This window comes from Argopecten irradians, chromosome 15 (assembly GCF_041381155.1).
Source record: "Argopecten irradians isolate NY chromosome 15, Ai_NY, whole genome shotgun sequence".
NCBI lineage: Eukaryota > Metazoa > Mollusca > Bivalvia > Pectinida > Pectinidae > Argopecten > Argopecten irradians.
Window position 1 is genome coordinate 25,241 of NC_091148.1, and position 27,724 is coordinate 52,964.

The window sequence follows — 27,724 nt, forward strand, 5'->3', positions numbered from 1 at the left end:
ACTGAAGATATCCGATTTGCACTTGGATAGCAAAAGATCTGAACAAATTCAAGATATTTGGGATAACTTTGTCAGTATTAATGTCATTGCTGTCATCAGAAGATCCAGATCCAGATACTCTTCATAGACTTGTAGATGAATGGAGCAACTTGTATGTGACAGTATATCAGTGTCGAGACTTTTACACCGTACATGCATTTATTGAGAAGCCATGTACCTGAACTTGTGGAGAGACACAAGAACATTGTGAAATTTACGCAGCAAGGCCTGGAGAAGGCAAATGACAACATTACAAAACAGTTTTTCAGAGCTACTAATCATAAAGGAAATGCAGCTTTAAAGCAAATTATTGAAAAGCAAAACAGGATGTTTGCCCTTGAGAAATGTCAACGTCAGAAAGAAAAACAAACAATCTGTACAAAGTGTCACATTGAAGGTCATCGTTAGAAACAAGTGCCTTGAAAATACTACTAATGTTTGAAAATCATTCCCTAGATTTCAGAATTCACCAGTGTCAAATAGCAGGCATGAGTTTTATGTCTACCTGCTCGAGTACATATTTTGCCACATAAAGATTTCATAAATTTTATGTGTTTTATGACCAAACTAGTTAAAGGAACTTTGAAAAAGAAGTATAATTTTATATTTCAATTACATGTATCTGTTTATCAGTTGTTGGACATTTCAATCTATATGTGATACATGCCTCCATGTGGATTGTGATATTGTGGTCACATTGAATTTTTTGTGTTTGTCCTTTTTTTAGGCTAAGACCTCCCAAGAGGTCTTCAGCCTTATGTGGTTACATTTCCTTTTGAATCATCGTCAATCAAATGCTTACGAGCAATTCAGTAGGTGTGGGCGTGCTATTCAAACGCAGTCTTGATCCTATGGAAGTTTACTCCTACGCCGCCCTGTCGGTAGATTACTATACTCGGAACTCCTCGGATGTTTTCCGAATGGTCATAATGGCGGATTCGGAAGTCATCGCGGTGCATTGTGGGTGGATTGTATTTTTATTATTATTATTATTTATTTATTTTTAGATTGCTAAACGCTTTCCAAAAGAACATTTATTTGATTATTTTTCAACGGAAAGTAAAATAAATATAGTCACGAGTACTTTGCAATCCTTAAAGCATATCGTTAAATTTCGGAAATAGTCGTCGACTCGAGTGTTTGCGAAGAAGAAGGCGGGAAGCGCTGTCAGGTGTCAAATTCTCTGCATCAAAACTTTTTTACGTAAGTATAAATGTATTGTTTTGTGCTCTGTCGATATTAAAATTGAACCAATTTCGTTAAATGTTTTGTAATGTTAACTTTTTTCATGCCAAATTGTAATTGTTATCGCAGAACTACAATTTTAAATCGTGTGTTCCTAAATCTGTAGCATGATCAGCCGCCATGACACTTGGTTGAAATGAAAACATCGTAACTTTACGTAAGCAGTATAATATTATATATAACAACCTCGAAACATATTTTGAACGTGTGATGTCATTCTGCAAGAGTATTTCGCTATAGTGTTTCGTTCTTACAGCAGGAAATGTAGTTAATTTTATTTTAAAATCGATTAGACATTTCGCCCCACGCGCACTTGGCCGCCATGACACTTTTTTTTTTCATGCATGATCAGCCGCCATGACACTTATTTTGAAATGTAAAAATCGTAACTTACGTAAGCAATAATCTTATATATAAAACTTAGCGACGTGTTTTGAACGTGTGATGTCATTCTGCGAGAGTATTCGGCTACCGTGTTTCGTTCAAATAACAGGAAATACAGTTAATAATATATTGAAATCCATTAGACATTTTTCCCCACACGCGCACTTGGCCGCCATGACACTTTTGTTACGTTATCGAACATTTGTTTTAGCTTTGCTATTATATCACAATAATGATGTCGATAATACGAAACATGTGTTTGTTGCTATTGATTTCAACACCGATTCCATAGGCATATTTAAAGTAGTTATGTTATATGATAACGTTACTAGCTAACTGTTAAGCTACGATCTGATCAACCAAGATTCGCACCACGCAAACTTGGCCGCCATGACACTTTTCCCAAACTTTTTTTGTAACCCGCTAACCGCTTCGTCTTTAGTATGGCATTATCCATACTACCCGGTATAATCAATATAGCATATTTTATGAGTTGCATGTCAGAGTGAATGTTTATTGAGAATTATTGGAAATAAAGATCGGGAAGAATGAAGATGTCAATTAACATCTGAATCCCGGAGAGAAAGAAAATAAAGATTGGGAATAAACCTAACAAAGTGTTAGGTCCCGTTGTGTGTGTGTGTGTGTGTGTGTGGATTACATTATTTAAGTAATTATTTGAGTAGACTCCATTCACTATTGATTAAAATAACATTGTTGTGTTAATTATGTTACACTTATTTTAAGTTGTTCTACAAGTAAAGCCACCACAACATTTGATTACTTTGCAAAGAAATTATTTTATATTGTGCAGAAAGTGACGTTCAGTGTTGAATATTATCTTGTTAATTATTTTATTTATTTAGATATTTACGAAAATATTTCATATAGAAATCATGAATCCTTTGCATTCACACCCAGACGTACACCTTCAACTGTGACAGACTGAATTTTTTCCTGCTTCACTATCTCTATGGGGTTATTTCTATCAGAAATATATACTTAGATATTCTTTAATACTTTCCTTCTTAAAACAAAATCAGCTAATTGATGTCAATAGATTCGGAATCATCCCCAATTTTGCTCCAACATTGAATGATATGCCAGAACGAATGTGGATTGAAAATTATTGAAAATAAAGATCGGGAAGAATGAAGATGAAAATTAACATCTGAATCCTGGAGAGAAAGAAAATAAAGATTGGGAATAAACCTAACAAAGTGTTAGGTCCCGTTGTGTGTGTGAATTTTGATCAATCATTTCAGTATTTATTTGAGTATTCACTGTTGACCGTTTTATATAATTTAAATTTCTTTAAATTTACGGGTTTGAATTTGTAAACAGAAGCATTATTGTCAATTATGCTTTATTTATTTTAAGGTTGTATAACAACAGATTTTTTTCAAGTGATGCCACTACGAAAATTTATATTAAAAAAATTCTTTCAAAAATGTTTTCCAAACAGATTTTTTTCACTCAGATACAACTGTATGTCCCTTTCGTATCTTCCATCATAGAACAATCTATTCGGGATTAGGATAGGCCCAACACTCATGACATGCAGAGATACGGCAAATATATTCAGAATATTGTCGAAGAAGTATGGAATCGAAACATAGGCATTTATCAATATTTAGGATTATAACAGGTGAAGTAATCGTAGTTATATCCATCCACGAATTCCATGAGTCAAAATACCCTCTGTCGTGTCAGGTTGACGTTTTTCAACGGTACCACGGTTAGGCTATGGTAGGTTAACATTTATAACCCAGTATTAAGTTAGATTAAGCTGCATCTCTATGGCTATGACCCCTAACATACCCATGGACGCTTTATTGGCAAATAGACCTAGACATCGTTTTGTGAATTACATATATAAAAACGAACAACAATACTTTTGAAATCGTTTGTAATATTGTGTAGAATAATGCTCCAACATACCTATTTTTCTTCCGTTAGCCGGGAATCTATGCCTAATGCAATTATAAACATGGTTTATCTGCAAATATTTGAGTAACGAACGAATTTACGAACATTTTCCCTGTCAAAAAGAGGTTTTGGTCGTGATAGAACTTCAATGGGCCACCTTGTGGCGTCTTGCCACGTTACACGTGCAGTAGGCCTAGCTTATAGGGAAATGGCGGAAGGTGATGAAGCCATGTGCGTTGGCCTATGTACTGTACTGAACCCGACCTTAGTGTGTTTTGAGAATTCTTCTGGTATTTTTGATGCGCCGAATTAGCGTGATAATATTTCGGAAGTTTCATCCCAAATTAAATTGCATTGAAACAGCGTAGTTCTATAATGTTACATACGAAACGTGCGGCTGGTCATAGTCCTACCGACTTTGCACATATCTCGTTCAACCAGACGCTTGACAACATTCAAATCTCTGTAAACAAATGCAAGAGTCTGATTGATAATAAAATGTTCGCCTACCCAGTGGTGTGAAAACATCGTCTGTTGTAATAACATGGTTACTCCAACTTATTGCAAACTAGGCTTACAGGTACGTTACGTTAACAAACAAACATATTTGAAACTGAAATAAGAATTGATGACTGCAGATAAGAGTTGTTACCAGTGTCGAATACTAGTCTACTAGTCTATTTGCCGATTCCATGCACATAAGGGCATAACGTTACTCTCGAATATAACATGGGGGGCCCCAGAGAGCCTATATGCGGGATAGTCCTGAATTTGAGTAATCATTAAGTTACAATATCGGATCAAATCTCCATAGACTACAATGTCATGTCAGTTGTACATTGAAGCTTAAGATTGGAAACTGAATAATTTGCTATTCAAAATGCGACCAATTTCAAGATGCATGTCTTTCAGGATTCATTTTTAAAGTACAATTTAACTTTGTTAGTTTCCTATCACAACATCAATATTGTCAACCCGACGTGCGTTCTGATAAACATAGAATGTGGTAACCAAGTCAACCTGATTACAATTTACCCTGATAACATTATCCAAAGAAACATAAATTGTCTGCTAATGATACTATGGGATTACACCATATACTGTCTACTGTACAGCTCTTGCAGCAAATTGCTCTGGATTTATACACCGATATATCAGACATTTTTCGTCTGCTAGCATAGTAAAATAACATCGTCTGTTGTAATAAATACATACATGCATACATTTACTAAGATTATAGAGTAAACTCCACACTTGTCCAATTCTTCTTATTAAAATTTGCACCACAACAACCCCAAAAAGACAATGGAAGGCCTGTGTGGTTTCTCAAATTTTGGCTCCCATAACTTATCATCAAACCAGTTATTTTGGCCTAGTAGTGATTAAATTGTTGAATATCAAATATAGAGTACATCTTTGATAATTTAGGTAAGATAATCATGTATCGTTGCAGATGTAGTTGCTATGGTAACCATTCTAAATATGCATAAGTTATAAAAATGTTGAAATTTACTCAATTCTGACCATTTTTGTAAGTTTTTCATCTCGAAACCATAGAGCACATCCTTGTACAGACATCGTATTTATCTGAGGTACCTACATATTCAGAACAAAGAAAAGGTTGCGCATCTCTATTGTTTTTATAGCCAAATACTATCAACGAATAGGCAAAAAATGACAAGTTTTCAAATACAGTTAATCTATGCCTACCATATACCGTATTCGACCAAATAAGCGCCCATGTCCCTATAAGCGCCCCTCACCCATTTTGAGGCCTCGATATAATTGCAAAGTCTTAAATTAAGATCAAAACTACACAAAATTGTATAGATTTGCAATAATTTTGTCTTATCAGCATCTTTTCATTTTTCTTTGATTTTTTTTACCACCCTGGGCCCTTATTTGGTCGAATACGGTAATATGCTTTTATCAGTGCCCAGGGCGCTTGAATAATGGGAATAATTTGCATACCACAGGATACCTGGGCCCAGGACCCAGTTTCATGAACATTACTTACGGTAAGTTTGAGGAATTCCTTAAATCAAAATTCTCCTGAAAAAAGCATTACAGAAGTAATGATAAAATCTGAAATTAAGGAGCCTTCCTTAAAATCTGTTATGCTTACTTATGGAAAATAAGTTAAGGAATTCCTTAAACAAGAACAAACCTTACCATGCTATTTTGTAAGTTATGAATTTTTCAAAAATTGTATAATTGAAATTTGGAGAAAAAAAACCCTTGATCAAATAGTAGGATTTCTGAAAAATATATGCTTGAAGAAAATAGTTATTACTGACCAAAGTGCATTTTACAATGCATAAGCAAACAGTATTGTGCAAAAACAACCCATTTTGTCTAAACAGGTCTGGGATATTAGCTTTTGATACAGACTTTCAAATTTTAAGTCACAATATAACCACATCCAAATAATTCCAATTTATGAGCTTATAATTTTACTTCAAGATAGAAATATTAAAAATACATACAATTAACTTCATCCTGAAGTACTGATTGCGCATGCACCAAAAGCAAAATGAATTATATTACATTATTCTTTTGTGTTAATTAGACATATATGTACACCGATTGTACAAAAACATCTTGCTATGCAGTTGTTTATAACTTATTCTTTGTTTTCCTTTACAGGCCAGATTGCAATTGGTATTCGGTTACCTACCACAAAACTTTGATACACCTCCAAAAAACTTGTAAGTATACATGCCAAGTCAAGAAAAGAAAAAAAGGAAAACAAACAAAAAACAAAAGTATCAAAATTGTCCGATATTTGTTATGTATTAGTATAATGTTAACAATTTATCATTTCAAAATATTAAAAATACATATAATTAATTTCATCCTGAAGTACTGATTGCGCATGCACCAAAAGCAAAATAAATAAATAAATTATATTATTCTTTTGTGTTAATTAGACATATATGTACACCGACTGTACAAAAAGATCTTACTATGCAGTTGTTTATAACTTATTCTTTGTTTTCCTTTACAGGCCAGATTGCAATTGGTATTCGGTTACCTACCACAAAACTTTGATACACCTACGAAAAACTTGTAAGTATACATGCCAAGTCAAGAAAAGAAAAAAAGGAAAACAAACAAAAAACAAAAGTATAAAAATTGTCCGATATTTGTTACGTATTAGTATAATGTTAACAATTTATCATTTCAAAATATTTCATTGATAATACGACTTACAAGAATTATAAACATAATTATAATATAAATCATAACAATTTAGCAAATGGATTGGACAACAGGCAAAGCCGATATAAATCCTTTCCGATGTGAATAATTTCTTGAATTTCATTTCCTTATCCATATATGTAAATTATTTTTTTATAAAATATTTGAATTATAATTCTCTTTGCTGACTTTCAATTGTTGCTAATAATTTCCGTAATAAACATTCTCTTTTTTATATATTTACAGAGTCCAGATAATACTCACAGTCCTAATCGATCATAATGTAAGTATATTGACATGTTTGTCTTATGAGAACATTTGTGTTAGATTTATTAAAATGATTTATTTACATGAGAACTTGTGACTCAGACCAATATGAGAACTTGAGAAATTGAGAACTTTTTGAAATGAGATCTAAATTTGATATTATGAGACAATGTTAACAAAACATTATCATGTTCATTTCCATGAGTTTATGTTGCGGATGAAATTAGTAAATATAAAAGACATGTATGCCAAAGAACATAAAGGCATATTTATGATATTGTGAAAATGAGAATGATTGAAAAATGATACTCACAGCATTTCATGAGCATAATACACTGTTTGAGTTTTCAATTTCACACCTTGTGAATTAATTTGTGAACTTTATTAACACGATAATGTGAATGAGAACAGTAAGAGAAATTTTCAAATGAAATGTTAAAATGAATATGAAGAGACATTGTATAAGTGATGTTTACATGAAGAAACTATCATTTTAAAGAAATTACGGTTTTAAAGAAATTACCATGTAGATGAAAGGAACAAATCCTAACTACAGACATGAATATGAAGGGACATAATAAGAGAAAAAATAGTAGTTGGAATATCTGTGAATATGAGAAATGATAGTCATAGTATCTCATTAACACAATATCCTTGGCACAGACAGCTACTTATTAATGAGAATGTAGACTAGATTACTTCAGACTGATTGAATGGACAACTATGAAAATTAAAAGACAAAGAAAAAGAAAGGAGCACAATGATGAAAATTAATGGAAATGAAATTGTAAACACATGATAGAGTAATGATGGTCATAGAATTTAGTAGTGGTGTTTGAAACTGATGTATGAATTCATGGTATGGAAATGTTTAAAGAGAAAATGAAGTTCACTAAGCTTCTGAATAGAGAACTTATAAAGATTTGATATAAACTTGAAGAGAAATGAATAATACACTTTCAAGCTCCTGAATAATTTGTAAAGGTAGTAAATATTTCATTAGATATAGATAATGACTTGAAATGTTTCTGAAAGAATTGCTGATATGATAAGATTAACAAACATATAAATTTTCATGTCATGATTTATTTATTTCAAAATCAACACCAGAAACCTAGGCTCTAAGTGAGCACAAAAACTAAGATCTAGGCAATTCATATACATGTAAGTAGCAGTTACATTATCATCATATGTTACTACCAGACTTTTGATCATCAAAAAATGATGGCACTGTCCATTGCTTATTTATTCAAATATATCATGAAAAAATAATGAAATACTAGTAGATTGTTTAGAAGTTACTGGTGTTGGCAAATTATAAGATTTGTTTTCCTGAAATGAAAATGACATACAAGATATGCATATTTGATCAGATATCATCACTTTTAAATATAGATAACCATATTAGTTGAGGAAATATAAAACTATAATGTCAACACTTCAAACGTATAGTAGTAGGCCAAGTTCAGTCATTAGAGCAGATTATAGTCAGGGTGCAGAGAAGTTCAAAGCTATATCTCGTGGTAAACAATGCATGACAAATTGCTTAATTTTCATGCTGCACACACAGTTTAAACAAATTCATAATTTTGACCGTAGTGATCTTAATGTAATTCTTGATTCAGGAGATGTTCTCTATACAAATCTTAACAAGATCAAATGCTTCTTGCCACTGATTTACCAAAATGTGTAAAGCTTACTAATGTGTATTTCAGAATTAATCTTCAAAAATGTTATGTAGGCGGTATGAATCAAGGCTTCAAGTCTCCTGTGGGTTTATCCCTTGAACATGCTTTGAATTATGTGTTTACTTCATATTGTAGAACAAAATTTGCATTGATTGTCTTCCATGGATCTGCTATTGCAGTCATGCCTCAGAATGGGTTGTTCTATGTTTTTGATTCCCATAGTAGAGGAAGTGATGCTCTATGTGAACCGAATGGAACCTGTGTATTGTCCTTGTTGCCATCTTTTCATTCTCTCTGTGACTTTCTAAGAGCACTGTGTTATTCTTTATCAAACATTTCATTAGATAAAGTACAATTTGAAATTCATGCTGTAAAATTGACTAGTTCAAACAAAAAACCTTCTCAGTGTGCCTTCCATGAAATTACAGCTTATCCTGATATTGTTCGGATTCACAAACAATTGTCTTTATCACCTATAAACAATTGTCCTAAACCAACGAAGACAATGGAATTTGATAGCCTATTTCTAGCAAATGAAAGAGACTCAGATTTGTTTGGAGCTGGGATCAAGCAAACCAAGAAGCACAGTAAGATATGCATGACAGCAAAACCAGTCAATGTTGAGGTGGATGCAAAAAAAAACTAACTTTATAAAAACATTGAGACCTGATCCTCTGGGAATGCGGAAAAGACACTCTGATATTACTTTAACAGAGCTTGCCAAAATTTCCAATGTTGAGGGACATAAGAAATGTAGAACAAGTCATATGAAAGACATCCCAAAATATACCTTTTAAGCCCACTAACAGCAACATAACAACAAAGAATAATAAGCAAAATGATGAATTGACAAAGATGAAATTGACATCTGAAATAAGGAAGGCAGAATTGACAAGTATTGAAAGTTTTAGACGTACAGTTTCTAAGGGTCCAGTTTTCGTCTGTTCCTGCTGCACCCAGACTTGGTTTGAAAATAATGTGAAGAAAGTTTCAAGTAACAAGTGTGCCCAAACAGCATTTGCAAGATCTTGTCTAACAGGTGTAAAAAGTGAAAGTGATATGGAATGGATATGTGAAACATGTCTTAATTCTATCAGACAAGGCAAGGTACCAGCATGTGCTGCAGTTAATGGAATGTGTTTTCCAAACAGACATGTCGAGTTAGATATAACAGAAATGGAGGAGCGGCTAATCAGTCCAAGAATTCCTTTCATGCAGTTGAGTGAAAAACCACGTGGTGGTCAGAGAAGTTTAAGAGGCAATATTGTGAATGTCCCATCAAATGTACAAAATACTGTCAAATGTTTGCCTAGAACTTTGGCAAACACAGAGACTATCCAGGTTAAGTTGAAAAGACGACTTAGCAATGTACACTCAGTCATGTATGAAAGTATCAGACCAAACAAGTGTATTGCAGCTCTGAAGTGGTTGATTGCCAATAGCACAGTTTTTCAAGCAGAAGGTATTCAGTTGAATGATAATTGGATACTTGGTGTTGAAAGAGACTGGTACGGTCATATCGAGAACATGAAGAAACAAGGGGTTCAGCAGAATGTTTTGAAAAGCTTAACTCCAATATACAACCTAAGAAGCAATTACTCAAAACGACTGACCGGGAACAAAATGTAAATGCATCCATAGACTCATGCTCAGAAGTAGAGAACAGCTTTGTAAATCAGCCAATTGAGTCATACTCAAATAGACTGAAATCAAATTCAAATGCTTTGGAAACATCTAGATTATGCACAGAACAGTGCAATGAAACTCTATGTGATTCAGAGGATTCTGATTGCTGGACAGAAGTGAAAAATTTTGATGAGCGCTTAACTGGAAATACAGATACGTTATTGCATCCAGTTGATGTACAGGTGCAAAACAAATCGATGTCATTTGCTCCAGGTGAAGGACAAACACCCCTTGGATTGTATCAGGACAAAGATGCAGAATACCTTTCTTTTCCAACCATATATTGCGGTCAGAGACGCCCTGAAAACAAGTAACGCAAAACTCCAGTATATTACAGTACCATATGCAAATGGGAACTCAGATGCATGGATAGGAGAGCTGCTTGCTCAATTCCAAATTTATTCTATAAAATGAAGAAGTTGCAAGTCAAGCAGATTCAAGACAAAGTAGCTTTAGCAATGAGGAAATGTAGAACTAACAAAAAGATAACAGTTGGAGAGGTTCTGAACCCCACTTCTTTTGACAATGTTGTTCGACATAATGATGGCTACAGGATATTGCGTACCCTTCGAAGGTCCCCAGCTTATTGGGAGCATGCCAAAAAAGACGTATTTGCTTTGATAAGACAGTTAGGTATTCCAACTTGGTTTTGCTCATTTTCTGCTGCTGAAACAAGATGGCTAGATCTGTTGAGAATTCTTGGAACACTGATCAAGAAGAAGTCATACACAGATCAGGAATTGAAGTCTCTGACATGGATTGAAAAATGTGAATTGATAAAATCTGACCCTGTTACATGTGCAAGATACTTCAATCACCGAGTGCAGGTGTTTGTTTCAAAAGTCTTGAAAGGGAGAGTTGACACCATTGGGGAAAATACAGGACTATTTTTACAGAGTAGAGTTCCAGCAAAGGGGGTCTCCACATATTCACATGCTTGTCTGGATTGATAGTGCACCAGTATATGGTGTTGCTTCCAACAAAAGTATTGAAGATTTCATAGACAAGCATGCTACTTGTTCCAAAGACAGTGAGCGTGAGGATTTGATAAATTATCAGACTCACAGGCATGCACGTACATGCAGGAAAAAGGGGAAAAGCTATATGTCGCTTTGGATATCCAATACCACCTATGGAGAAAACAACAATTCTTGAACCTTTCAATGATGAGGACTGTGCAAGATACCCAAAGGCTGCGGCTGACTACATCAATGTATGTGAACTGCTTGATAGAATCACTCTGGGTGAAGATATCTCATTTCAAAAATTCTTGGAACTACTAGACATGAACAATGACCAATACATGAAAGCGATTCGTTCTTCCTTGAACTCACCAAAAGTATTTCTAAAAACAAACCCATCAGAAATAAGGATTAACTCGTACAACAATTTTCTGTTGGAGGCATGGGAAGCAAACATGGATGTTCAATTCATACTTGATGCCTACTCGTGTGCTGCTTACATTGTCTCCTACATATCAAAGGGTCAAAGAGGTATGTCAAATCTTTTGCATCAAGCATGTAAAGATGTCCGTTCAGGTAATCATGACTTGAAACAACAAGTACGCCATATTGGAAATAAATTCCTGACTCACGTTGAAGTATGTGCTCAAGAAGCTGCATACTTGGTCCTTCAGATGCCTTTACGGCACAGTAGTAGAAGTGTGGTCTTCATTAATACAGGCGAAGAAAGTGAAAGGACATTTTTGCTTAAACCCTTGAAAGAACTTGAAAACATGCCGCAGCATTCAACAGATATAGAGTCTGATAACAACGTTAAAAGTTACCAGAGGAGACCAAGAGCGCTAGAAACCTATTGCTTAGCTGTTTTTTACTGCAAATTTTGACACAATCTTGCCCCCAAAACAGAAGAGAAATTTAGTTGAGAAAAATGAGTCTGTTTTGCCAGAAGATATTGGAGATTATGATGAAGAAATCTTGCAAGATTGTGAAAGTGATGTTGAAGTAGAAGACAAAACTATTTCAAACGAATACCACATGAAGAATGGTGCAGTTTTGAAAAAAAGAAAAACACCAAAGGTCATTCGATATGTTCGATTCAGCAAGGCATTGGACCCGGAAAATTATTATCGAGAACAACTCATGCTCTTTCTTCCCTGGAGAAAAGAAACAATATATTTACTTGGCAAGTTTAGTAGCTATGAAGAAAGTTTCAATTTCCATATTGATGTAGTCCAATCAAATAAGAGACTGGTTGAAAGTCATGATTCCAACATTCTTGAATTAGTTGAAGAAAATTTAGAATCACTTGTTCATCCAGAAGTTGTTGTGTCTGAAATGCAGCATACCGAAGAAATTGATGGACAGGAAAGTGCTGTTCCAAGTGCCCTGTATGGATGTTTTAATCCTACTGAAAGCCAGAAAACATATGACTTGGCATCAGACCTTGGTGTTACAAGAAAGCAATTATACACAGAGGAAACACTTGTGAATGACATGTCAAATGAAGAATTCTTAGAACTGGTTAGATCATTGAATAAAAAAAGCAACAAATATTTTTCAACCATGTTCTTCATTGGTTTAAAACTGAGCAAAAGCCTCTGTACTGTTTTCTGACTGGAGGAGCAGGTGTAGGAAAAAGTGTTGTAACATCGGCACTTTACCAAGCTGTAACCCGATTTTTTGCAAAAAACCTTCGTGACTGCCCAGATAATATAAAGGCTGTTCTATGTGCTCCAACTGGAAAAGCAGCTCACAACATTGGAGGAAGTACTATACATTCACTTTTTTGTATCCCTGCAAATCAGGCATTTAAGTATAAACCATTAGATGCACAACAACTTGACTCAATGAGAGTTAAGTTGCACAGTTTGAAAGTTATTTTCATAGATGAAATATCAATGGTTGGAAATAAGATGTTCAATTACATCAATATGCGTTTGCAACAAATCTTTGCTACAAGTTTGCCTTTTGGAGGAATCAGCATCATTGCTATAGGTGACCTGTATCAACTAAAACTAGTGATGGATAGTTGGATATTTGAAGACATGAAACTAGACTATGGTCCTTTGGCATCAAATCTGTGGAAAGACCAATTCAAAATTTTTGAATTGACAGAAATCATGAGACAGAAAGAAGATGGCAATTTTGCTGCTTTACAGAATAGGCTAAGGGAGGGATTCCACACCTCTGAGGATGTAACAGCTCTTTTGGATAGAATGGTATTAGATCCGTTATCTGTATCCTGCAAACCTCACCTATATACAACCAATGCGCTAGTGGATGCACATAACATGAAGGCATATGATGAAGCTCCTCCTGAAAACAAATGTTTTGTGAATGCAATTGACACCGTAAATGGAGATTTACCTGATGATGTTAGAGTAAAGAATTTTGTCACAAATACCGGCAAGTCCTATCAAAACAATGGGTCTTTTACAAACACTTCTCATTGCAAAACATCTGCCTGCAGAAATTTGTGTAAATGTGGATGTTGGAGATGGACTAACCAATGGAGCAGCAGCTAAAGTTATGAAATTGGACTTTCGAGTTCCCAATTCAGATAGGTGTAGTATTTGTGTGGATACTATTTTCTGAACCTACCACTGGATCAAAAACAAGAACAAAGTATTCAAATTTGTATGCACAGGATATTTGCAAATCATGGACTCCCATTTTAGAAATAACCAGAAAGTTTTCTGTAGGTAGAAGTCAGGGCTGTTTTGTGACCCGAAGGCAATTTCCTTTACGATTAGCTGCAGCCAAAACTGTTCATAAATCTCAAGGCTCAACAATGAATACAGCTGTTCTTCACTTTGGAACAAGGCAACAGGAACATATGCATTATGTTGGTCTGAGTCGTGTGAAGAAGTTGCAAGATGTCCATATTTTGCACCTCAATGAAGATAAAATTGCTGTTTCCAAAGATGTAATGCTTGAAATGGATAGGTTGCGGCATATTGCACCTTTGCTCTCATGTGTTCCTATTTTGGAAAACATTGACACTGACTTTAAGATTGTATATCACAATATCAGATCACTCCATTTGCACATCTGTGATTTAAGAAATGATTCAAACATTCTTAGTGCTGATATTATTGCAATCTCTGAATCTCGGCTAATTAGTACAGATACAGATACTGTATTTGAACTTCCAGGTTATATCATGTACAGGGCTGATGACAAAGAAGGTGTAGGAAGACCCTACAGAGGCATGGTTCTGTATTCCAGGATAGCATTGAATGACATCAAAGCATTCACTCTGTATGATGTAGAAACTGTTGCTGCAAAATTTAGTCATTGTGGTGCTAGGGTTAGGGTTAGGGTTAGGGTTAGGGTTGTCCAATTGGCATTCATATACAATTCTCCAAGAAATGCTTCTGCAAAGAAATTCATTTCGTTTTTACAAGAATTAATGCAAAGTTTTGAGTCGGAAATTCCTGTTATAATAATGGGAGATACAAACATAGATAGCAATTCTTTGCCTGGTTGTTTGCATAATTTCTTGCTAATGAATGAAATGACCCAAATTATGCATAGCTTGACAACAGACTATCAAAGTTGTTTAGATCATGTGTACACCAAAAAGCTGACAAATGAGCAGATCTCCTGTGCCACTCTTGAATCTTGTTTCTCTGATCATAAGCCAATAGTAGCTTATCTACCTTATTAGCTATATATATATAGCTACCACTAGCAATGCATGTAGTTGATCTTCAAGTTGTTGTTATTTATTGGTAAAATTGACTGTTGATGTTTGTAAATAGACTTTAAGCCTTAAACTGGATAACGATAAACCAGTTATCTTGAATACTCAAAGTATGTTGTATTCATATACTGCTATAGCTGAGCTGAGATAAGATGATGATGATGTTGTTGATGAATAAGTCCATAAAGAAAATGTTCATAATATTAAAAGCATGTTTGTAAATTATGTGTTAAGACTTTAACAAGTTATATTTAATAACCAGTTATCTTAGATGGATATAGTATATTGCTTATAATTAGGTGAGCTGTTATATGATGATGATAATAACTTATGAAATGTAGAAACCCAAATTCACCAACACTTTAAGAAATGCAAAGGCTTTTGAGAAATGCATAGGTTATAGTTTAACTACATCAAGTAACGAGCTCACAAAATAAATTTCAACAGTATTGCCAAAAATCATGATATTGTCTACTTCGCTGTAAAATTAATATATATACACACAAAACTTAATGCATGTAAATTATCCATTATTATGATCAAATCTTATTTACTTATATACATCAAAAGAAAAGGTATGGAGCATCTTACACATTCTTCTTTTCCAAAAAACTGTAATTGCTTGGACACTTCACTTAGTAACATCTGAATGTTTATACTTGCATATAATTGTAATATTTGAATAAATTTTTAAATTTTTCAGAATGGCTCAAAAAACAATCAAGGATCTCAAGAAAACCAACTCTGGACGTGCTGGACCCTACCCTGACTGTACAGTCAGGGTGAAAGTCGCCAAAGTTGGTCATTCGGCCAACTTCACAGCATCAAATGGGGAGGAGATGGTGATTCTAAATTTTAGTGTGGCCGACACAACCGATTCCATCATGGCCACACTCAACGATCAGAAGCGCCACAAGTTAGTGGCAGAAGGGAAATGTCTCCTCCTTAGAAACTTTGTTGTTAAAAATAACAAGATAATTTTAACAAAATTATCCAAGCTGATGACCTGCAGCCCAATAGAAGTGCCAGAAGACATTATACAACAGGCAGTGTTCCTAATACAGCCACCTTCTACAAGAAAGAAAATAGCCAAAGTGAAAACTATGCCAATCAAATCCTATTGTCACAGTCACTGGCAAAATTGTGAAGGTATGTAATATTGTTATCCATGTATGTAAAATTTAAGTTGCTCAAAACTACAAATGTCGGTATTGTGATTACGTTTATTTCCATTGGAAGTTATTCTTTGATTTGATAAATTAAATATGATTGTATTGAGATAAATTTTGCTTACTGTGTTGCTTTGTAATATTTTCGTAAAGTTGAGTCCTCAGCATGGATATATTTATTGTAGTTTTCTGATGGTGGACTAAGAGGAATAATCATTGATGATTATTTATAAATAAAATGCAAGTTACATTATACATTATGTCATTTTTACTCTGTAGCTATAACATTATTCCTAGAACTTTGTTAATGGTTGGGTTTGTTTCATCCTCTAATTAAAACATAGCATATCTAGGTCTGATCATTTATTGCTAATAATTCTTATTCTTTCCTTTTTGTAGGATGAATGCACCCGCACAGTGAAAGTTGGTGGCCCATCCGGGCAGGATGCTGACATACATACGATTAGAATCGAATCAGATGGAGATGAAATCAATTTGTCATTGTGGAGGGAAATGGCAAAAGTGCCATTGAAAGTTGGCCAGTATATTGAGGCCACACAGTGTCTAACAGGAGATTGGCAAGGCCAAAAAAAGCTTAACTCCACCAGAAACACTAAGGTCACAGTAAGTATGCTAACAGCAGGCACATGATAGAAACAAATGTAATGTAATGGTAATAATTACATTATTTTACAAGAATAGGATGTGGTGGTAATATATGGCAAATATTAATTACAGTAGTTACAAAAATGTATGTAATGCTTGTTTTCTTTTATAATGACATTCTAATTTCTTGAGTATTATCATAAAACTGAATGTATGCATATCTGTGGTTGCTATTAATTGCATCAGTGCATGTAAATATGTTGCTGATGATTTTAACTTGTAGCATCTTTGGCCAATCTCAACTGAAGACTTGGGCCAAAATTGTTATACCAGTATTTTTAACACAGTCTAGTACACAAAAAAAAGCTTTATTTCTTATCATTCTTATTTCCAAATACTGCTTACAGTTTATAATTGTAAATTTGGTGTGTGTATTTACTTGCAACCTTTGTTTGGATTAATATAATGATATTTCAATAATTCTTTTTTCAGCAAGTAGACATTCCTGAAACAACATATACTGGAATGGTAGAGGGCATCTCCGTCGACGAAGACAAAGTAGAGATTGCCCTACAAGTAGGGGAAACCTATCAGGATCTAACAATCAGGAAGGATGTCCTGATTGCGTCAGTTCATTTGGATTCAGAAGAGTCCCTGGAAGATCATCTAACAGAAATGCTCCCATTCCTGATAACTGTTACAACCAAGGGTGGTGACATTATTTCTGTATCACAAGATGGAACAAGGGATCGTCCTGAGTGATAGTTCCTAGCTCAAACTTTGTAGTGTGTATGTTAAAGCCTACTGATATCTTGATATTATTCTGAATTGTATACTGAGTTTGTAGTGTACATGTTAAGGCCTACTTTGGCTCTAATTATCTTGATATTATTCTAAATTGTATACTGAGTTTGTAGTGTACATGTTAAGGCCTACTTTTGCCTTTAATTACCTTGATATTATGCTGAATTGTATACTGAGTTTGTAGTATACATGTTAAGGCCTACTTTTGCCTTTAATTATCTTGATATTATGCTGAATTGTATACTGAGTTTGTAGTATACATGTTAAGGCCTACTTTTGCCTTTAATTATCTTGATATTATTCTGAATTGTATACTGAGTTTGTAGTATACATGTTAAGGCCTACTTTTGCCTTTAATTATCTTGATATTATTCTGAATTGTATACTGAGTTTGTAGTATACATGTTAAGGCCTACTTTGCCTTTAATTATCTTGATATTATTCTGAATTGTATACTGAGTTTGTAGTGTACATGTTAAGGCCGACTTTTGCCTTGAATAACATTCTGAATTGTATACTGAGTTTGTAGTGTTCGTACTATGCTTTGCTTTTTCCATAAAACATGGAACATCATATCGACTTTACACAAGATTTTGTTTTAGATACCAAACTGACAGTTGTGACTACTGAATATTTGTATGTTACCATATAGTGTGAAAATGTATCTGGTATACCAATTACCTGGAAGATAGTGGATATGTTACCTTAAGTGAACCTATACTAATTATATAACCTCATGATTGAATATGGTGCATACACTGCTTTTACAGTTACAAATGTGTAACATAGAATTAAAGTAATGGATATTATATTTTTGAATTTCAACCTTCAGATGAGAATGTTTATTTGATAATTGATTTTTTTCTGTCTTTTTACTTCTTTCCTTATAAAATAAGTAATGCTGCAACATACCAGACAATAACAGATATCTAACTCCATATATTAGATAGAGTTCCTTTTGCTAACAAAGGAGTCATTGGAAAAGATTTAATTTCCATTTGGGACTAGCAATCAATACTGGTTATAGGTTGTGTGCCTTTAATTTGAAACATGATTGATTAGCAGCCCAAAGTTGCAAATATGGTACTTGTAATCACCCTCTGTTTTTTCTGGTGAAAATTTTGCTAGCATTCAGAAACAATATATAAGGTGTATCATTTCATGGTAAAACAAAAGATTTATATGATGTATATGGTAAGACAAGATGTAGAAGTATATGTAGATTTTATGTAACTAAAAAGACTTGCATGAAGATTATGATAACTATAAGGATTCACATGATGTATATAGCAATTCAAAAGATTTTCATGATGTTTGTGGTAAATTGAAAGATTTACTTGATGTGTATCGTAAATTGAAATATTCACTTGATGGATTTGATAGCCTTACAAGATTTTCATGAAGTATTAAATTACGGTAAATCAATAGATTTACATGATAGATATGGTAAATCAAAAGATTAAAAAGATGTAGGAGTTGCTTACTTCAAAGATCTTGTTATAAAGTATATAATGTATATGGTAAATCAAATACTTCAAAGATTTACATTAAGTATAGAAGAACTTTGAAAGATTTTCATGATGGATATGGTAAATCAAAAGATTAACAAGATGTAGAAGTTGCTTACTTCAAAGATTTACATTTAGTAAAGAAGAACTTTGAAAGATTTTCATGATGTACATGGTAAATCAAAAGATTTACAAGATGTAGGAGTTGCTTACTTCAAAGGTCTGGTTAAGTATATAATGTATATGGTAAATTAAAAGATTTACAAGATGTAGATGTTGCTTACTTCAAAGATTTACATTAAGTATGTAAGAACTTTGTAAGATTTTCATGATTTATATGGTAAATCTTTTGATTTACAAGATGTAAAAGTTGCTTACATCAAATATTTACATTAGTATATAAGAACTTTGAAAGATTTCCATGATGTACATGGTAAATCAAAAGATTTACAAGATGTAGGAGTTGCTTACTTCAAAGGTCTCGTTAAGTTTATAATGTATATGGTAAATCAAAAGATTTACAAGATGTAGAAGTTGCTTACTTTGAAGATTTACATTAAGTATATGATCATGTATATGGTAAATCAAAAGATTTACAAGATGTAGAAGTTGCTTACTTTGAAGATTTACATTAAGTATATATGATCATGTATATGGTAAATCAAAAGATTTACAAGATGTAGAAGTTGCTTACTTCAAAAATTGACATTAAGTGTATGATAACTTTGAAAGATTTTCATGATGTATATGGTAAATCAAAAGATCAACAAGATGTAGGAGTTGCTTAATTCAAAGATATACATTAAGTATATGATCATGTATGTGGTAAATCAATAGATTTACAAGATGTAGAAGTTGCTTACTTCAAAGATTTACATAAGTTTATTATAACCTTACAAGAGTTACATGGTCTATATTGTAAATCAAAAGATTTATAAGATGTAGAAGTATAAGCAACTTCAAAGATTAACATAAAATATATGATAAATTTAAAAGATTTACTATGATAAATCATTAAATTTATATAATAATTTGTTACATGAGTAAATGATATGAATAATGTAGTTTTGAAAATAATAAAATGACAATTAGCTAAATGCTGGAGTTAGTCTTTTATTACCTATTGGGCTGTATGAACTTTGTATTTGCTTATTACAGTCATCTGCCCTTACAGTACAGATAGTAATTGTAACAACATACTTTAAAGAGACAACAATATGAACTTGAGATACATACTATCTAGGGAGGTAACTCTGTAATGTTCAAAGACGGAATACTGCAGTTAATTTCCCCTATAGACATACACTTGCGCATTGCTATCTTGAACCATACTAATTGATTGATCAACTTAAAAATGTTTCACTGCTGGCTAAAGGAAATTCTCTTGAACCATACTAAGATTTATCAACTTAAAGGCGTTACACTGCGAGCTAAAGGAAATTTTTATCTTAAATCGGCAGCAGTCATATTATTATTATCCTTTTGTAAGAACACTTCATAATTTACACAATAGCCATTATTGCAAAGTTTGAGGTTTGTATTTTACTAAGAAACTCAAACTTTGCAATAATTGTAATATTGAGGCCCAGTGGTTAAGATGTACCCGGGCCACAAGCCCACCTCCGGATTGCAAGTTCAAATCCCATGTCGGGCAGTTGCCAGATACTGGTGCCAGTTGCTGGTTGGTGATTATTTCTGGGTACTCCAGCTTACCTTGACCATCAAACTCGTCCGTACATAAAATAATCCATGGCACTATCCTCTATTTGAAATGAGGTATTTATTGTACAGAACATAAAACCAAAACTAATTATTTATTTATTTCTATTTTTGTGTTTCTTACACATATGTATACGCTATTAATCTGTTGGGGTGGAACATCTTAAAATAATCTTTCCCATGAATGACACAAAAGCTCAAATTCTTTCAACAAACTAGTTGCTCCCTGCATTCTATACTAGATTTATTCATTCAGATAGTTTTGATTCCAACTCAATTGACTTCATAGTGATTGGAACTACTTGACTAATTATCTTATGGTGGCGAGCCAGGGTATTCTGTATGCATAATGCTGTAAAGCTTTTGACTTATTCAAGAAACAAAAGGGGGCTGACTTTAAATACTGTACACTTATAATGATAAACTTGCTTAAAACATCTCTGAATACTGCTCATTCAATCCCACTTATCACAAAACGTTTCTTGAAACAAACATTGACAGTGGGTTATCTTCTTTAAAAAAATATCTTTGCATGGTCTTAGCCTCTCAGTACTTTCAGTACTTTGATTATTTTGATGAAATATATTTTTTTATATTACTTGCTTTTTAGCCATCCATCATCAGATGGTGGGCTATTCAAATCGCTTTTTGTCCGTGGTCCGTCGTCTAGTTCTCAGACAGTACTGATGGGAACATTCTCAAAATTCATCTAGGTTTCCCTAGGACCCTAGTGGTGCATATTGCATTTTGTAACTGATCGGTCAACAAGATGGCTGACCAGCCGCCATTTTGGATTTTGTGAGTTACCGCTACATGTATTTCTCAGAAGTAATTGAAGGGGTCTCTCGCAAATTCCATACGTATGTTACCAATTGGTCTCAAATGCAACATGCACAACTAGGACCCTAGTTGTGCATAACACCTTTTTAGACTGATCGATCAACAAGATGGCCAACCGGCTGCCATCTTCTATTTCATCATTGAAGTTTGTTAACGCTATTTCTTCAGAAATTACAGAAGCAATCTGTCTCAAATTTTATATTTAGTATGTTTGAAAAAGTTTGAAAAGCAGGGAAAAGATCCCTCTTTCCATAGTCCGGCATAGATCACAAGTTCTTTGGTTAGCGTCAAGATCCCTCTGGGATATCTTGTTATACAATTTTTATTTACATTTAAATTACATTTTGTGTACCTTTATTCATGATATGATAAGGTATGGTGCTCTTATTTGTTACATGTAAGTTCTGAATACTTTTTTTAGAAGAAATTAGGGAATAATGTGTTTATTTTCCTTTTGTTTTTATTTTGAAAAATATTGTTTGTTTTATACATTTCTGATTTTTTTTTTACATTTGTTATTATTCGTGATAAGCCAAGATATGGTGCTGTTATTTGTGAACTTTTTTTAATATATTTTCAGAAATGATTGCATCAATTGAAATGGTTTTGGTTTCTATCAAATGCAATTAAAATTAATTATTTGTACTATCATCACTTCTTCATGTATATTCTTTTATTTCAACACAGCATGGGGTTTTCTTTCCTTGCAATCAAAAATTTAATTGTCAAATATCATTTCTTGAATATAAAATAAGTTTATTTCATTTATATATATATATATCAATTTTCTACTGATAAATCGTTTGCGAAAAAACTAGAGCTCTTCATTGACGTTTTCTTGAAATATGTAAGGAACGACAACTCCGTAGTAGAGATATGGGGTATAAAATTGCGACTGCACCGGGTGATTTCCCGTGGTTGGAAAAGGCTAAAGTGACGACCTTTTTACTGATTGGCTGATACAGGAAAATCCTTCTATCTATTCTTAGATATTTTGTTGTGGTTCAGGCAAAGGAGCTCGATGATTGGTTGGTTTGTTATAAAAATAGACTCTGTAACACCTTGCTCGACTATGCAAGAATGGCCGATGAAGGCGGGGATTACGCCTCGAGACTCTCCTCAAACATTAAAAATGACGTTAGTTTTTCAAAGGACTGTGATATAATTACAACTTTATGGTTTAAAATGGGTATTTCATGTAGTTAATGCATAAGGAACAGATGTATATGTTTGTTGATAGAGCCACAATCCAATATCGAAGCTAATTTAATGTTGAATGCATACCTTTGCCATGAGCCAAGAAAACGACGACAACCGCCATACGAGATTTTCGATATCGTAAAAATGACGTCATTTCGGTGAATGTGACGTCACGTTTTAGCGGGACTGAATGACGTTTCATTCACTGGAAGGTTCAAGTTTGGGGTCAAGTTAGAAAAAGTTCCGTCAGATATGGAACAAATTCACGTGATCGTATTAACGGATAAAGCATTTCGTATTGACGGATAAAGCACAGGTTTACCCGGCAGTAGTTATCGGTCAGTATGTGGGACAGTTGCAGGATAAAATTCAATTTCAAGCAAGTAAGGAGAGGAGTTGGATGTCCTCTTGACATTTACAAGTAAGGAGAGGAGTTGGATGTCCTCTTGACATTTACAAGTAAGGAGAGGAGTTGGATGTCCTCTTGACATTTACAAGTAAGGAGAGGAGTCGGATGTCCTCTTGACATTTACAAGTAAGGAGAGGAGTTGGATGTCCTCTTGACATTTACAAGTAAGGAGAGTGATGCCTCTTGAATTTACAGTAGGGAGGAGTCGGATGTCCTCTTGACATTTACAAGTAAGGAGAGGAGTTGGATGTCCTCTTGACATTTACAAGTAAGGAGAGGAGTTGGATGTCCTCTTGACATTTACAAGTAAGAAGAGGAGTCGAATGTCCTCTTGACATTTAACACCTTTTTGTCGATGAAATATTTGGAAATTGAAGCAAACAAGCAAGCTCCGAGGGATCTAAAACATGGCATTTCATAATTCATTTGTTTCGTGATTATTGCCATGGTACCCAACACCTTAACAGTTCTCCATTAGTCAATCAGGTAATTATAAAAAAAAATCTAGAGTGTTATTTGATATATTACGTAGATAATTGTAGCTTCAGCATTAACGGTACACCCCCTTTAAATATCTCTTAGTTTTTATTGCATGACATCGTGTCTTCTGGGAAATATTTGATAGTCGTTGTTGTTTCCCGAAATGAATTTTATTCTTTGTTTTAATACCATTTGTACGGAGTGTTGCTATGAATATTTCAGAATCCTTACCGATACGTGTTAAAACAGAAATATGATAATTTGATACAATCAGTTCTCAGTGAGATATGACTGTTAATACAGAAAATGTGTCTGCTACTACGGAGATTTATGTCAGCAAACATTTGTAACAAACATTGTACTGCAAACCTTTCTTTTTGTTTTTCCACAGGAAATCCCTGAAACAAATTCGATTATCAAAAATACTAATATTGCACAATCATGTCATTCATTTAATTGAATTTCTTCTACACAAACTTACTACAAACAATGGCTTCCTTTATACTTGACATACTTAAAACACTTACTACTATGTGAAACGAATAAGGATCTGTGTTTTAATGATATCATTATACCAAATGAAATATCCTTAATTGGTACATGAGTGTCAGCCATGTAAATGCTATTGTCCTTTTTTTTTTTTTTTTTTTATACTTTGAAATCTTAACAACATACATGCAATTTTCACTGAAACAAAAATCGTAAAAATAAAAATTCCAAATGTTATTATGATTACAGACTCTTTGCCAGTTATACTTACCGTATACTTTGGTTTGTCTGGCATGTGATTTCACGGTTAACTTAATGTCTTTTAAAGCAAAACAGTCAGTGTTCACCTCTTCATTCCAAACATCCACCAAACAATTATGTAGGTCAATGAAAGAAAAACAAAATAGAAAGCGGAACGGAAACACTGCGTGAATGTGATTGGAATCTTAAATGAATCATTGGAATTATGTTCAATGTTTTTGGATATGTCAACAGTATAATGCCCTAAAATCTCGATGATAAGCCGCGCCTTATAGTCTGTTTTGGTAGGAAATTCTAGGCTAATTTTCGAGACCGGTCCATTTTCGAGCCTGTCTTACATATGATTTTTGAAGTCGTTAAATTGTCCTGGAAGGAATCATAGGCTTTCTTACGAGACTTGGGGCGTTCTTGTTTGGCAGTGTTGGTCAGGCAATCGATGCGTTGTCATGGTCATGAAATAAATAATGACGTGACATCTGAAGCGATGACGTAATATCATGCTTCTATATTTACATATGTCCCTATATAGTCAACGGGAGGGGAGTTGCGTTCAAATTAGCGTAAACGCAATGACGTATGAATACAAACGCAGTGCAGGTTCGGACTACTTCTAGTTCACGCTTCGATAAGATTTTGCGTCATAAGTTGACGGATTTTAAAATAACAATAAAGAGTTTTTATGAGATCCAATTAAATATGTATTTGACATCAAAACAAAACATGCGTTCAAGTATTTTAACGGTAATAAACTACAAAATGAATCGCTGGTCATGGCTACAACCGGGGGCTTTCCTCAGGAATGTTCGGGGAATCCCATAGTTACGTCAGTTGTACATGTGTGTACGGTCACTTATCTCACCTAAATATACAGAACATCTGATTGTCGGTGAACAATTCTGGGAGCGTATAAGCGAACAATAGATTAACAGATCATATACAGGTCCAGAAAAAACAAAACAAAAAACATTACAGGTAGCCTATCTGAAACAGTATCATCAGCTTAAATGGGGGCGTCTTGGCGTCTTGGCACACACGCAAACACTTGTCTATCCTCCGTACAATAAAATAAAAGTCATGGCTATGAAGAATTTAGTCTAAATCGCGTTCTTAGACCAATACATACATGACAAACATTTAGCAGCTCAACGGTCATACCATCAATAGGCTATATCACAGTCACTTTCCTCGGTCGAAAATCAAATATGGCGGCTCGCTCCACTTCGGACCGCATCACTACCCTGACAACGATACATGTACATACCGGTAGTCGTTCCGCCTTGGTTATCTCAATTTTTATTCGAAATGGACATTATTGATATATAACGCGCTACATTGAATATGCCTGTATCCCATTGCGTTCATACCACCTTTAACGCAATCAAAACACTGTTCAATCTCTATATATTTTACATATGCCCCTATATAGTCAACGGGAGGGGAGTTGCGTTCAAATTAGCGTAATCGCAACGACATATGAATACAAACGCATTGCAGGTTCGGACTACTTCTAGTTCACGCTTCAATAAGATTTTGCGTCATAAGTTGACGGATTTCAAAATAACATTATTAATAAAGAGTTTTTATTAGATCCAATTAAATATGTATTTGACATCAAAAGATGTGTTCAAGCATTGTAATGGTAATAAACTACAAAATGAATCGCTGGTCGGGGCTACAACCGGGGGGCGGGGGAGGGGGGGGGACATTCCGGGAATCCATTAGTTACGTCAGATGTACATGTGTGTACGGTCATAGTTACGTCAGATGTACATGTGTGTACGGTCATAGTTACGTCAGATGTACATGTGTGTACGGTCACAGTTACGTCAGATGTACATGTGTGTACGGTCACTCACCTTAACACCTGATTGTCGGTGAACAATTCTGGGAGCGTCGAAGTGAACAATAGATTAACAGATCATATAAAGGTTTCCAGAAAAAAAACCATCACAGGAAGCCTATCCGAAACAGTATCATCAGCTTTAAACAGCCCCGTCTTTGCATTCAAAATAGGCCTACACACACGCAAACACTTGTCTATCCTTCGTACAATAAAATAAGTCGTGACTATGAAGAATTTAGTGTATATCGCGTTCTTAGACCGATACATACATGACAAACATTCAGCAGCTCAACGGTCATAACATCAATAGGCTATATCACAGTTAATTTCCTTGGTTGAAAATCAAATATGGCGGCTAGCTCCACTCCGGACCGCATCACTACCCTGACTACCGTAGTTACCCAACTTAGCAACCATCACGTTTTTAAATTTGACGTAAAAGAAGATTTATTTATGTAAATAAAACGCGCTACATGTAGAATATGTCTGTATCCCATAGCGTTCATACCACCTTTAAAGTCCCATTATGCTTTCACCAAACTTTGCTAAAATATATATTAACATCCCTTATGAAAGGTTCTTCATTTGGTTTCTTTCCAATGAAGATGATTACGCAATTATCAATTAGTAAAGAATTCTTAAAATAGAACGGGTTGATTTGCATAGTTAAAAATACCTCGTGTATACGTATGTTCGGTACCCGGATAGTAAACAAAAACACGCATGGCCGAGAGAGAGGGCAGTTTTGAGCAAACGGTGAGCAATACAATGTTCTATAATTGTTTTAGTATATGATACATATCAGATTTCACAAATTATAAATGTGTCCTGTCAAAGGTTACATATAGTTTATATAAAGCTTAATACAAAATACGTATTAATCGAAAAATAGTGTGTAAATAGTGAAATACGTACATGGGGCACCATATGGGGTATTTTATCGTACCAAATTATAAACACGTGGCCGTGTCAATTTTGGTAATGATCAGTTGATTTTAACTTTCCTCTCGTGTAATAATTTGAGATAAATACAGTATTTATCCCAAACTATATATTGATAGTAAATATCATGATACTACTAATCTATTCATAATTTGAGAGTTAGGAGAGCACAGTATATCTAAAATACTTAGAACATATGTAAAGAGGTGGACCAATAGCTTACTATATACATGTATAACTGCTTTCTATTTCACAAAATTTCATTGTCAAATCTATACAAGGTTTTAATATAAGAACGAGGACAGATATGTCCACATCATTGATTGGTTGGTTTTCTATTGAAGTGT

At 34.0% G+C, this 27,724-nt stretch overlaps 1 protein-coding gene across 1 annotated transcript; it reads left to right on the forward strand.

Annotated features, from left to right (window-relative positions):
• The first annotated feature begins 765 nt into the window (after nucleotides 1-765).
• Nucleotides 766-20,619, forward strand: LOC138309583 (uncharacterized). Its single transcript, XM_069250808.1, has 8 exons — nucleotides 766-4,177; nucleotides 6,244-6,305; nucleotides 6,605-6,666; nucleotides 7,045-7,081; nucleotides 15,811-16,256; nucleotides 16,430-16,440; nucleotides 16,676-16,900; nucleotides 17,375-20,619. Exons 5-8 carry the CDS (start codon nucleotides 15,812-15,814, stop codon nucleotides 17,642-17,644), a joined length of 951 nt encoding a protein of 316 aa, XP_069106909.1. The 5' UTR covers nucleotides 766-4,177; nucleotides 6,244-6,305; nucleotides 6,605-6,666; nucleotides 7,045-7,081; nucleotide 15,811; the 3' UTR covers nucleotides 17,645-20,619.
• Nucleotides 20,620-27,724: the final 7,105 nt, after the last annotated feature.